This window comes from Choloepus didactylus, chromosome 2 (assembly GCF_015220235.1).
Source record: "Choloepus didactylus isolate mChoDid1 chromosome 2, mChoDid1.pri, whole genome shotgun sequence".
Classification (NCBI taxonomy): domain Eukaryota; kingdom Metazoa; phylum Chordata; class Mammalia; order Pilosa; family Megalonychidae; genus Choloepus; species Choloepus didactylus.
This window is the reverse complement of record NC_051308.1, coordinates 34,815,135-34,827,805: the sequence shown is the minus strand read 5'-3', so window position 1 is coordinate 34,827,805 and position 12,671 is coordinate 34,815,135. Positions and strand designations below refer to the sequence as shown.

The window sequence follows — 12,671 nt, the reverse complement described above, 5'->3', positions numbered from 1 at the left end:
GTCAGTTACTTTATAGACTGTCTCTCAATTTTAGATTTTCTGATGTTGTCTCACGATGGGCTGGAGGTCATACATTTTGGGGAAGAATATCACAGCAGTGTCCTTTTCAGTGTATCACATCAGGTGGCACATGATGTTGATAGTCTTTTTACTGGTGATGCTAACTCTTATTACTTGGTTAAGGGAGTGTCTGCCAGGTTTCTCCACTATAAAGTTAACTGTATTTCCTCTTGTAATTAATAAATATGTGAGAGGAGAGACTTTGAGATTATGCACACATTGTTTCTCCTGAAAATTTTGCACATTAATTTTAGCATGCATTAGTGGCTCTTGCCTGCGGTAATAATACTATAGAGTTCTGATGGTGATTTTCTGTTTCCCTCATCTTTATACATTCATTAATTGAAATTCTTTTGAAAGGAATAGTTGTCCCAGCTCCTCCATTTATTTATTTATTCAGTTATTTATTTATACAAATATGGACTCACTGAATATATGTGTGTGTACATATGTGTTTGTGTGAATACATATATATGTTTATGTATATGTGTGTGTATGTGTGTGCGTATGTGTATATATATGTGTGTGTGTTTATTTACTTTGGAAATAAACATTTAAATCACCCCATCCTTTCAACCACACTCATACAACAACTATTTTCATTTTGCATTTTTACATTAATGTGTATACATTAGTCAAATTTATATTTAAAATATTCTGTTATCACTTAGCATTATATCACAAACATTTTCCATATTGCTGCATATGTCTTCATAGTTATGATTTAAATGGCTGTCCAACACATTGATATACCATCATATACTTAACTAGTAACATAATGTTAGGCATTTGGTTGTTCACAGATACTCATTTCTGCAGTTAAAATATTTTAGCACATTAGCTTGTGGCTTCTATTGAATCTGCTCTTAGAATAATTAGATAGGAGTGAAGTTGTTGGGTTAAAAGCTTTCTCTTATTGATTTAAAGGAATTCTTTTGGAGTAAGAGAATTAACCTTTTTTTGTTGTGAGTTAAAATGTTTTTACCAGTAGATGGTAATTATTTTTAAAGAATAACATTTGTTAAGCCTTTTTTAAAAGGCTTCTGGGTATGGTGTTTTAGCTAGAGAGGGCTTCCAAATGACCATATTATAAAAAACATTCTCCCACTTATTTTCTCATTCTATTATGATTTCACTTTTGTATTTAAATACTTGATCACTGAGATTTATTTGGTATATGTTGAGAAGTAGGACTTCACTTTTATTATTTTTTTTGCGGATGACTAATTTATCCATTCCAACATCATTTATTGCATAGCCATTCCTCACCCCCACTGATTTAAAATGCCACTTTTATCATTTATAATATTTCAATATGTTTTTCATTTTATTTCTGGACTGTATTCTGTTGACCTGCCTATAACTTATGTTCCAGTAATATATTTTCAGTTATTATTATGTAGCTTTGTAATATTTTTAGCATCTGTAGCAGTCTCCTTTTTTGATTCCCTTTTTCCCCCAGAAATTTCCAGGGTTCATTGATATTTATTTAAATCATTGGTTTCTAACACAATAATATTGCTCTTTATTTTGTGGCTTAAATTGTTCCAGCTTTGTTTTGGAAGAACAATTCTTTCAAATTGGCTCCTGTGCTTTTCAACCTTCTTTTTTTTTTGTAACCACCTCCTTAGTTTCTGCCACCACAAGATGCTTCAGGCCCATCTTGTGTTTTTCCTGCCCCAGCCCTGGAATCAACCTATTCTCCAAGGAGCTCTGGTTCCTTTTATTGAAAAACAGAATTTAGAAACCAAGATCTAGGCGCTGAATGTGCTTATTGCTACAGGAGTGTCACTGCTTCTAGGCCTGTCAGTGAGAAGAATTAGAAAATATATGTATGTATATTAGGTCTTGCGTATGCACACATCTATATTTATTTCTGTATTCATCCTAATATGTATATTTTTAAAACCATGAGTATATCCATCCTAATATGTATATTTTTAAAACCATACTGATACCTCAGACTCTGATCTAGCACTTCAGAGTTCATTCTAGCCTTCTCTCTTTCCTTACTTATCTTCTTTCTCTGGTAGTGAGAAATCTGGCTCATATAATCTACAATATGTTTACTTATTTGTAATACCTGTAAAGTAATTTCAGAATTGCTACTCCATACCCCTTTGAGAAACAAATGTACCAACTAAAGTACTGGATTTGGTGTAGTTCTTTTTGTCTTTCACCTTGCAGTTTCTAGCCAAACCTGTTATTTAGATCAACTCCTTTCTCTTCCAACCTTTTCAGCATAGTTACGTAATTCTTTTGTAATATAGTTAGATTCATTTGTCAGTCTGCTTTCCATCTTGGGTTCTCCTAACAACCTGGTTGATCACAGAACAGTTCAGAAACCCCAAATGCCTTTGTGCTGCCTTTTTGGGGTCAAATCCTTTCCACCCCTTTATCTCTAGCAACCACTGATTTATTATCTGCCTGTATAGTTTTGCCTTTTCTAAATGTCATATAAACAGATAAGTAGCCCTTTGGGTCTGGCAAGATGCATTTAAGATTCATCCATGTTGTTGCAGTAATTGGTGTCTGTTCCTTGTTTTTGCTGTGTTGTATTCTGTTGTCTAGATGTACCACAATGTGTTTATCCATTCACATCTGTGTTGTTTCCTGTTTGGGGCAATTATGAATAAATTTGCTATGAGCATTCACATACAGGCTTTTATATAAACATGAGTTTTCTTTTCTTTTTGGTAAATATCTAAGGTAAATTCGTTGGATCATGTGGTAGGTATATATTTATAAGAACTGCCAAAACTCTTTTGCAAAACAGTTGTATCATTTTGCATTCCTACCAGCAATGCATGAGTTTTAGTTGCTCTGAATCCTCATTAGCACTTGGTATTGCCAGATTTTTTTTTTTAGCCATTCTAACAGATATGTAGTTGAGATCTCATTGCAACTTTAATTTGCATTTCATTAATGACTAATGGTATTAATCATCCTTTCATATGCTTATTTGCCACCTGTATACTTCTTTGGTCAAATGTTTCTTTAGATCTTTTGCCATTTTTTTATTGAGGTGTTTGTTTACTTATTCCTGAGTTGTGAGAGGTATTTATATGTACTGTAGATACAAGTTCTTTATCAAAGATAAGATTTACAAACATTTTTTTCCACTCTGTGTCTTACCTTTTCATTCTGTTTCACAGAGATGAACTTCTTAAATTTGATAAAATCCAATTTATTGATTTTTTCCTTTATGAAATGTGCCTTTGGTTTCATGTCTAAAAACTCTTTCCTAATCCAAGGTCACACACATTTTCTCCTAGAATTTAAAGATTTGCATTTTATAATTAGGTGTATGATTTTCGTATGTCGGGTGAAGTGTTGATTTTTTTTAATAAGGAGTGAATTGTAAGTCTAAGTTCATTTTTATTTTTGCCTATGGACTTCCAGTTGTTCAGCTAGACTATGAACTCCTTAACAGTAGAGACAGTATCTTCTAATCTTTGTTACCTCACAATGGTATAATGTTCTACATTGCAGATACACTTCTGAGAAAAAGAGTGACTTCTCAGTTTCTATTTTAGTCATGCCCCCTGTACCTAGTTATCTTTGAGTGGTTCTTTTGTTTCAGTGATATTAAATCCAAATCTTTACACCTATCTTTAAACGTCATCTATCAATATAGATTACTGTATCTAGCTCTCAAAACGAATAAGCCTTATTTTTCAATAGTTCTAGATGCATGGGTAATTTTAAATTGTTTTTTATTGTTTCTGAAAAAAATAACTTTTGAATTTTGTATTTTAGCCACAATTACCCCTCTTTGCCAAGATCCCCGCCTGTCTATCTTTATTGATTTGGTTTCAGTTATGGATTTACCTAATAGGATAGAAAATTTAAGAGAATGTAAGGAATGGACCAGATGGCCAGATTGTGAAATTCTGTTTGAAATGGATCCTTCCTACCAAAATAAAGTAAGTTTAAAATCAGTTCATCTTAGGAAGTGTTTGGTTTAAGGAGCAGAAGCCCACTGAAATTATCCTAGATGAAATGGAGTTTTTAAAAGAATAGAGTACCATAATTCATCATGATTGGAAAGTCATTCCCAAATTATCTATCCATCTGTCTTCCTCGTGATCTCTCATCTCTGCTCACCCCTGTATCTTTTCCAACTTCCACTTGCCAAAATGTTGTCTTGCTGTGACCCCAACTCTTTCCATGGCCATCTAACTGGGTATATTTGTTCAAATTCACAAGAGAATCTAATTGGTTTAGTTTGGGTCATGATTCTATCCTATCCAAATCAGCTATGTCTTGGGAATTAGGTGAGGTTGCATTGTATTTAGAGCAGCCTTTTCTTGGGCTGGATGTAGAGCAAACACTCTAAAACGGGATGGCAAGTGGGAGAATAAATGATTGGTGTCTCCAGTACATGGCTAAAAGTAACATGGTAATTATAAAGTTAAATAGTCTAGTAAACTTTTACATAAAAGCCAAATATTAAAAAGCCATTGAAATTGCTTGAAGACTTATATTTCCAACACATTTAGATATTTACACATAAGATTATTATATTTTAGCAGAAACTGTTAGCATATTGACCCTACTTTTTTCACCTTTACAATAAAAATTCTGACTAGTTTTTAACATTTTTATTTACAGATTGTGAGCCTCTTGGCTGTTATTGGTAATTCAATGGGCCTAGTTAATTTTTACAGCTACAAGTTTATAAAGTATTGTACCATGGTAGAAAAGGCCAAAATCATGAGTATGAAAATATCATCTAGCGAAGAAGAATTGACTTTAACACAGTTTAAAATTATAATAGATAAATTCATGAACTATTTTAGACATATCATTAATATGACCATTGAGAAGCGCATTGGTATTTTCAAGGTTATGAGTCTTGGTTATCAGTCAGAATGTTTGCCATATGTTGACAATGTTATACAAATGAGTCACACCTTCTTGCGATCTGTAATTCAGAAAAAGAATGAAAATCTACTGGAGGTAAGTATTTTGAAATATTCTATTGCATAAGAATGTTACAGATTAGTCATTATAATTTTAAAATATGTACTTAGAAAATATACATGATAAATATTACCCTCATAAAATTCCAATATGTATTACATTTATTTGGGTTTTTTATTAACTGTCACTTCCTCAAAGAAACACTGCCTGATCAACATATCTAAAATTTCACCCCATTTCACTTTCCACCTCCTTTCTTTGTTTTATCTTTATCTTGTGCATCACTACTTGACATTATGTTATATAACTGTTTGTTTGTTACTCATCTCATTCACTAGAATGTAAGCTCCATCAAGTTTATGGAGTGCCTGAGATAAATACGGGTACTAACGCATATTGAGGTTTCACTGTGTATTAGGACTGACCCCCTTTTAGAGAGCCTTCTGGTTGGGCAGATCTCAGAGACCACAGTTGTTTGGGGACTCAGAAGAGATTGCAGAGCTGAGAAAGGATGAAAAGATAGGGGCACACAAAATAACCTGCCCCTTCATTGATTAATCCTATCTTTCATCCATAAAAGTTTCTAGGACAAATATAGATCTTAGTAGATCAGCTATGGTCTACAAAACACCCTCAGTAGCACCCAAGACCTGCTTTAGGATGTGAATTTATAATAATAGCTATTATTTGTTCATTTATTAATCAGACCACAAATGATTATTATATTTATTATTATGTGTCTATTATATGCCTGGCATTGTACTAGGGCCCTAGAATACAATGGGGTGGGAAGAATAGACTTTTTCTTGCACTCATAGAGTCTAGTCTAGTCTTGTCTTTGATTCAGACTATAAAATACATATTCAACAAGCAGTTCCAATAAAGTATAGACTATAAAATACATATTCAACAAGCAGTTCCAATAAAGTATAGCTACTCTGATACAGAAAGTAGAGGTGCTATAGTAATATGTAACAGAAGTGCTTACCCTAATCTAGACAGAGTCATGGACAACTTGCTAGAAGAAGTCCTAATTTCTAAAAGAGGAGTAGGAGTTAGATAGCCAGGGGAGAGTGATGTGGAGGTAATAGGAGAAAACAAAGATTATTTCAGGAGTATTAGTTTAGCTTAGATTCTGTTACCTATGACAGAAGACAAAACAAAATTTAAAATAACAGTGGCTTGGGACATCATCAAGATGGTGATGTAAGGCATCGCCCAAAAAAGTCTTCCCTCAAAAAAAAAACTAATAAAAGGATAAATCCCACTTGCTTGGAACTCTGGAGGAAAACAGACTGAAGAAGGACTCCACAAATTCTGAATCAAAGACAAAAACAAAACAAAACAAAAACACCAAAAAGAAGGTAATGGGATCTGTGACTTGGACCTTCCAATCTAGACCGCTCCCCCTCACTCAGTCCTGTGCATTTTAAGGGTCACACAGAAGTAGCACTCTGGCCTGAGTACCTGCTACCATGGACACAGACCACAGAGACACAGCAGCTAGTTAGAACCTCACATATATCCAGGCATAGGGACCCAAGCCACATAGACCCAGGGTGAAGTCCCCTGGAAACAAAGGAGGTCCTCAGCAGAACTGTTGCCAAGAAGTGCACACACTTAACCTGGTCTCTAATTGCTGAGCACCTAAATGAAAAAGAAAAAGGGGTGTTTTTGAACATTGATCTCATCTGACTTACTGGACTGGGACACCTTAATGTGGAAACAAAAGCAACCTGAGTGGAACTGTTGGCAGTAGTGCAAACACCCAATGCGGCTCTAATTGCTAGAACACCTAAATGAAAAATCAGGCATTTTTGAATGCCAATCCCACCCGCCTCCCTGGAGCAGGATATCCTAACATGGAAGTTAGCAGAGGCAGGAAATCATGGATAGAAGGGAAAACCAAGCTGCTATAAGGAAGGATGGATCCCAGGACTGAAAAGTATAATGAAAAGGGGCACAGAGTGAGCACATCATGGGACCTGGGAAGACAAATCTTCATAAAAACAAACAGAATAACACAAGACTCCCAGAGAAGGAACAGAGACAAGGAAACCTCCTTGAGGTGAAATAATTGCACATAAAAGGGCAATCTTAAAAATTGCACTACATGTCCGGAGCAAGAAACAGATGCAGAAGACCTGGGAAACTCTGAACAGTTAGACACTGGCTTCTCTAAACGTTCAGTATAAGCTGGACCAAGTGTCAAAGAAGAGTCTTGAAAATCTACAATAAAGCCCTAAGCAAGAGGGAGAAAATGACTTTCAGCAACGGCACATCAAAATAATCAGATGCTCAGATATCAGCAAAAACTTACAAGCCATCCTAAGGAACAGGAAGATATGGCTCAATCAAGGGAACAAATTAAAACTTAAGAGGAGATAAAGATTTTGGAACAACTAATCAAAGATGTTCAGTCAAATTCCTAAATCAATTCAAGGAGTTGAATGAAAATATGGATAGAAATAAACCAAATATAGGTATAGAGCTAAAGGATATTAACAAGACAATATGTAGAAAAAATGAATTAGAAAGTTTAAAAGATACATAACAGGAAGTATGGGGATGAAAAGTACAATAGCGGAGGTTAAAAAATATGTTGGAGTCATACAACAGCAGATTTGAACAGGCAGAAGAAAGAATCAGCTAACTAGAAGACAGGACTGTTGAAACCATACAGTTGGTAGAACAGATAGAGAAAAGGATAGAAAAACTGAGCAGTGCTTGAGGGACCTCTGTGACAGCATGATGTATACCAACATATGCATCATGGGTCTCCCAAAAGGAGAAGAGAATGGAAAGGGGGCAAAAAGAATATTTGAGGAAATAATGGCTGAAAATTTCCCAACTCTTATAAAGAAATAAAAATACATGTCCAGGATGCACAACAGGATAAACACTAATGGACCTACTCCAATATTAATCAGAATGTCATGTGCCAAAGATAAAGAGAGTTCTGAAAGCAGCAAGAGAAAAGTGGTTCATCACATGCAAACAGACACTCAATAAGAACAAGTTTCGATTTCTTGTCAGAAACCATAGAGGTGAGAAGGCAGTGGTATGATCTATTTAAGGTACTGAAAGAAAAACTGCCGGTCCAAAATTCTTTACCCTGCAAAACTGTCCTCTGAAAATGAGGGAGAGTTTAAGACTTTCACAAAAAAACAAAGAGAGTTCACCAAAAAAACAACTGCCCTACAAGAATTGCTAAAAAAAAAAGTTCCTCAGGTTGAAAGGAAAAGACAGGAGAGAGTGGCTTGGAGCAGTATGAAGAAGTGAAGATTTTTAGTAAAGGTAACTAAATGGGTAAATGCAAAACCTAATAGTACTGTGTTCTCAATATATATAACTCTACTCTTTAATGTCTGTAAGGGTTAGAATACAATTGAATAATAAATAATCATATTTCCTGATAATGGACAAGCAAAATAATGTGGGACAAAAACAACATACAGAGGGGAAATGGAGGGATATGATAGCAGAGAATGTATATGCTATAGAGTTAAGTTGGTATCTTTTCAAACTAATATGTTACAGATTTCAGTTGTGCAATACAGACCCCAGGGTAACCCAGAGAAAGAATTTAAAAGATATACAGGAACAGAAATAAGAAAGAGATCAGATTTTTCACAAATGATTAACTATTCACAAAAAGGAGGCTGCAATAAAGGAAAAGACAGTCAAAAAAAGTTGTGACATATAAAAACAGAGGGCAAAATGACTGTATCTTTACAGTAAAGTCCTGTCTTTACAGTAATAACACTGAATGTTAGTGGATTAAACTTCCCAATCAAAAGACAGAGATTGGCAGAATGTATAAAAAAGCATGATGCAACTGTGCTTTATTTACAAGAGGCACATCTTAGACCTCAAAACACCAGTAAGTTGAAAGGAATGAAAGAGAAAGTCCAAGCAAATTATAACCAAAAGAGAGCTGTGGTAGCTATACCAATATCAGACAAAACAGACTTTTAAGTAAAAAGTTGTTACAAGAGGCAAAAGAAGTACACTATATATTAAAAGGGTCAATCCACCAAGAAGAAACAATAATCATAAATATTTATGCACCTAGCCACAGTGCCCCAAAATACATGAGAGAAATAGACACCTCAGTAATAGTTGGAGACTTCAGTACACCACTTTCATTAGTGATTAGAACATCTAGACAGCAGATCAATAAGGAAACAGAGAACTTGAACAATATGATAAATGAACTAGATCTAACAGACGTTTACTGAACACTCCATCCACAACAGCAGGATACATATTCTTCTTAAGTGCATATGCATTATTCTCCAGGATAAACTACAGATATCAACAGCACTGTAACAAGTAAAGATATTGAATCAGTAATCAAAAACCTCCCAACAAAGAAAAGTTCAGGACAGATAGCTTCACAGGTGAATTCTACCAAACATTCCAAGGAGAATTACAACAAATCCTACTTAAACTCTTCCAAAAAGTTGAGAGAAGGGAACACTACTTAACTCATTCTACGAGGTGAACATAACCCGAAATACCAAAGCCAGATAAAGATACCACAAGAAAAGAAAATTACAGACCAGTAGTCCCTATGAACATAGAAGCAAAAATCCTCAACAAAATACTAGCAAACTGAATCCAACAGTACATTAAAAGAATTATGTAACATAATCAATGGGATTTATCCCAGGGATGCAAAAATGGTTCAGCATAAAATCAATTAATATTATGCACCACATGATCAACTTAATTGACACAGAAAAGGCATTTGACAAAATTTAGCACCTTTTTCTTGACAAAAATACTTAGAAAACTAGGACTAAAGGAAACAGCCTCAACATGACAAAGTATATATATGAAAAAACCACCACTATCTTCATACTCAATGGTGAAAGACTGAAAGCTTTCCTTCTAAGATGTGGAACAAGGCAAGGATGCCCACTGTTACCACTGGTATATTCAACATTGTAATGGACATGTTAGCCAGAGCAGTTAGGCAAGGAAAATAAGTAAAAGACTTCCAAAATGGAAAGGAAAAAGTAAAACTTTAACTATTTGCAGATGACATTACCCTATGGACAGTCCCCAAAATCTACAACAAAGCTACTAGAGCTAATAAATGAATTCAACAAAGTGGCAGGGCTCAAGATCAACATGCAAAAATCAGTAATGTTTCTGTACACTAGTAATGAACAGTCTGAGGAGTAAATTAAGGAAAAAATCCATTTACAAGTGCAACTAGAATCAAATGTCTAGGAATGAATTTAACCAAGGAGTTTAGGACTTATACACAGACAACTACAAAATGTTGCTAAAAGAAATCAAAGAGGACCTAATTAGATGGAAGGACAATTCATGCTCATGGATTGGGAGGCTAAATCTTGTCAAGATGTCAATTCTATCCAAAACAATTTACAGATTCAGTGCAATTCCAATAAAAATCTAATAGCTTTCTTTGCAGAAATGGGAAAACCAATCATCAAATTTATTTGGAAGGGTAACGGGCTTTGAATAGCCAAAACCATCTGTAAAAAGAACAAAGTTGGAGGATTCATGCTTGTCAATAAAAAAAATTATTACAAAGCTACAATATGGTACCAACATAAGGACAGATACACAGACCCAAGGAGTCAAAATGAGAGTTCAGAAATAAACACTCCATCTATGGCCAAATGATTTTTGAAAGTGTGCCAAAAAACTGGATATCTATCTGCCAAAGAATGAAGGGAGACCCCTATCTCACACCATATACAAAATTAACTCAAAATGAATCAAAGACAGTTTAAGATCCAGGACTATCAAACTCCTAGAAGAAAATGTATGGAAGAGGGAAGCATTTTCAGTATCTTGTGTTAGGCAATAGTTTCTTAGCCCTTACAACAAAATCACAAGCAATGAAAAAAAAAAAATAGATAAATTGGACTTCATCAAAATTTAAAACTTTGTGCTTAAGAGGATTTCATCAGAAAAGTAAAAAGATAACCTAGAGAATGGGAGAAAATATTTAAAAACCACATATCTGATAAGGATTTTATTTCCAGAATTTATAAAGAAATCCTACAACTCAACAGAAAGACAAACATCCCAATTTAAAAATGGTCCGAAGACTTGAATAAACAGTTCTCCAAAGATACACAATGGCCAAAAAGCACATGAAAAGATGCTCAACATCATTACCATCAGGGAAAGTCAAATCAAAACCATAATATATTATATTTCACACCTATCAGAATGGCTACTGTTGAAACAATATAAATAACAAATGTTGGAGAGGATATGGAGAAACAGAAATACTCCATTATTGATGGGAATATAAAATGATGCAGCTGCTGTGGAAAATGGTTTGGCAGTTCCTCAGAAATGTAAGCATAGAGTTACCGTATGACCCTGCAGACCCACTCCTAGCTATATACTCAAAAGAATTGAAAGCAGAGACTTGAACAGCTATTTGCACACTGATGTTCATTGCGACATTCATAATTTCCAAAAGATGGAAGCAACTCAAGTGTCCATCAACTGACGGATGAATAAGCAAACTGTGGTATATACATACAATGGGATATTATGCAGCCATGAAAAGGAATGAGGTTCTGATACATGCAAGAACATGGATGAACCTGGAAGACATCATGATGAATGAAATAAGCCAGACACAGACAAACATTATATGACCTCACTGACATTAAACAATTAGAATACGCAACATCATAGAGTCAGAAACTAGAATACAGGTCACCAGGGGCTGGGGAGGGTTAAGGAATGGGGAGCTAATGCTTAACTGGTATGTAATTTCTGTTATAGGTGATGGAAAAACTATGGTAATGGATGTGGGTTATGGTTGGAGAACACTGTGAATGTAATTAGCACACTGAATTTTATATCTGAATGTGTTAAACCTTTAACAGGAGGAATTTTTAGGTTGTATACGTTTTACCAAAATAAAAAATAGAAAAATAGCAGTGGCTTACACAAATAGAAATTAGTTTCTCTCTCAGGTAAAAAGTTCAGAGAGACAACCTAGGGCTGGAATGATGGTTTCATGAAGTCATCAGGGACATAGGCTACTTCTAGTTCACCACTCTCCTGTCCCTAGAGGCTAGTTCTCTTGCACATTATCCAAGATGCCTGCCATATCTTCAGACATCATATTCTTATTCCCTGCAGCAGGATGGGAGAAAGTAACAAAGAAGGGGAACTTCTTATTACACTTTTAAGGCTATTTCCCAGAAGCACTAAAACTTAGTTGCATGGCCTTACCTAGCTGCAAAAGTGAGAAGTGTATTCTTTTAACTCTGTGGTTGGTACTCTAAATAAAAGTTCAGGATTTGTTACTCACATGGTGAAGGAAAATGAGGTTGGAGTAGGCAGCAAGCTGATACCTCAACATCAGGACATAGGAACAGCAGGAAAGTCCAAACGAGAGCAAGGCATACCTGAAGAACTGAATATATTCTGTGAAGAGGAATTGGCAAGAGGTGAAGCTCAGGAATTATATTAAGGCCATTGTAAACCATGTCAGGGACTTGAACATTATCCTCAAGACTATGGGAATTAGTACAAGGTTTTAGGCAGTTGATTGACATAATACAATTTGCATTTTTGTAAGGATGACTCTGCTACAATGTGAAGAATGAATTGAAGTGGAGCAAGACAGAAGGAAAGCTGTTTCCATAATCTTGGGGAGAGATGATGATATCTTG

At 35.0% G+C, this 12,671-nt stretch overlaps 1 protein-coding gene across 1 annotated transcript in view; it reads left to right on the top strand.

Annotated features, from left to right (window-relative positions):
- Positions 1-12,671, top strand: part of DNAH14 (dynein axonemal heavy chain 14) — a 426,387-nt gene that overhangs the window by 60,399 nt on the left and 353,317 nt on the right. The window contains exons 14-15 of the mRNA XM_037805786.1: positions 3,820-3,986; positions 4,675-5,022. Coding sequence (XP_037661714.1) covers positions 3,820-3,986; positions 4,675-5,022 — 515 coding nt within the window. The remainder of the gene's footprint in view (positions 1-3,819; positions 3,987-4,674; positions 5,023-12,671) is intronic.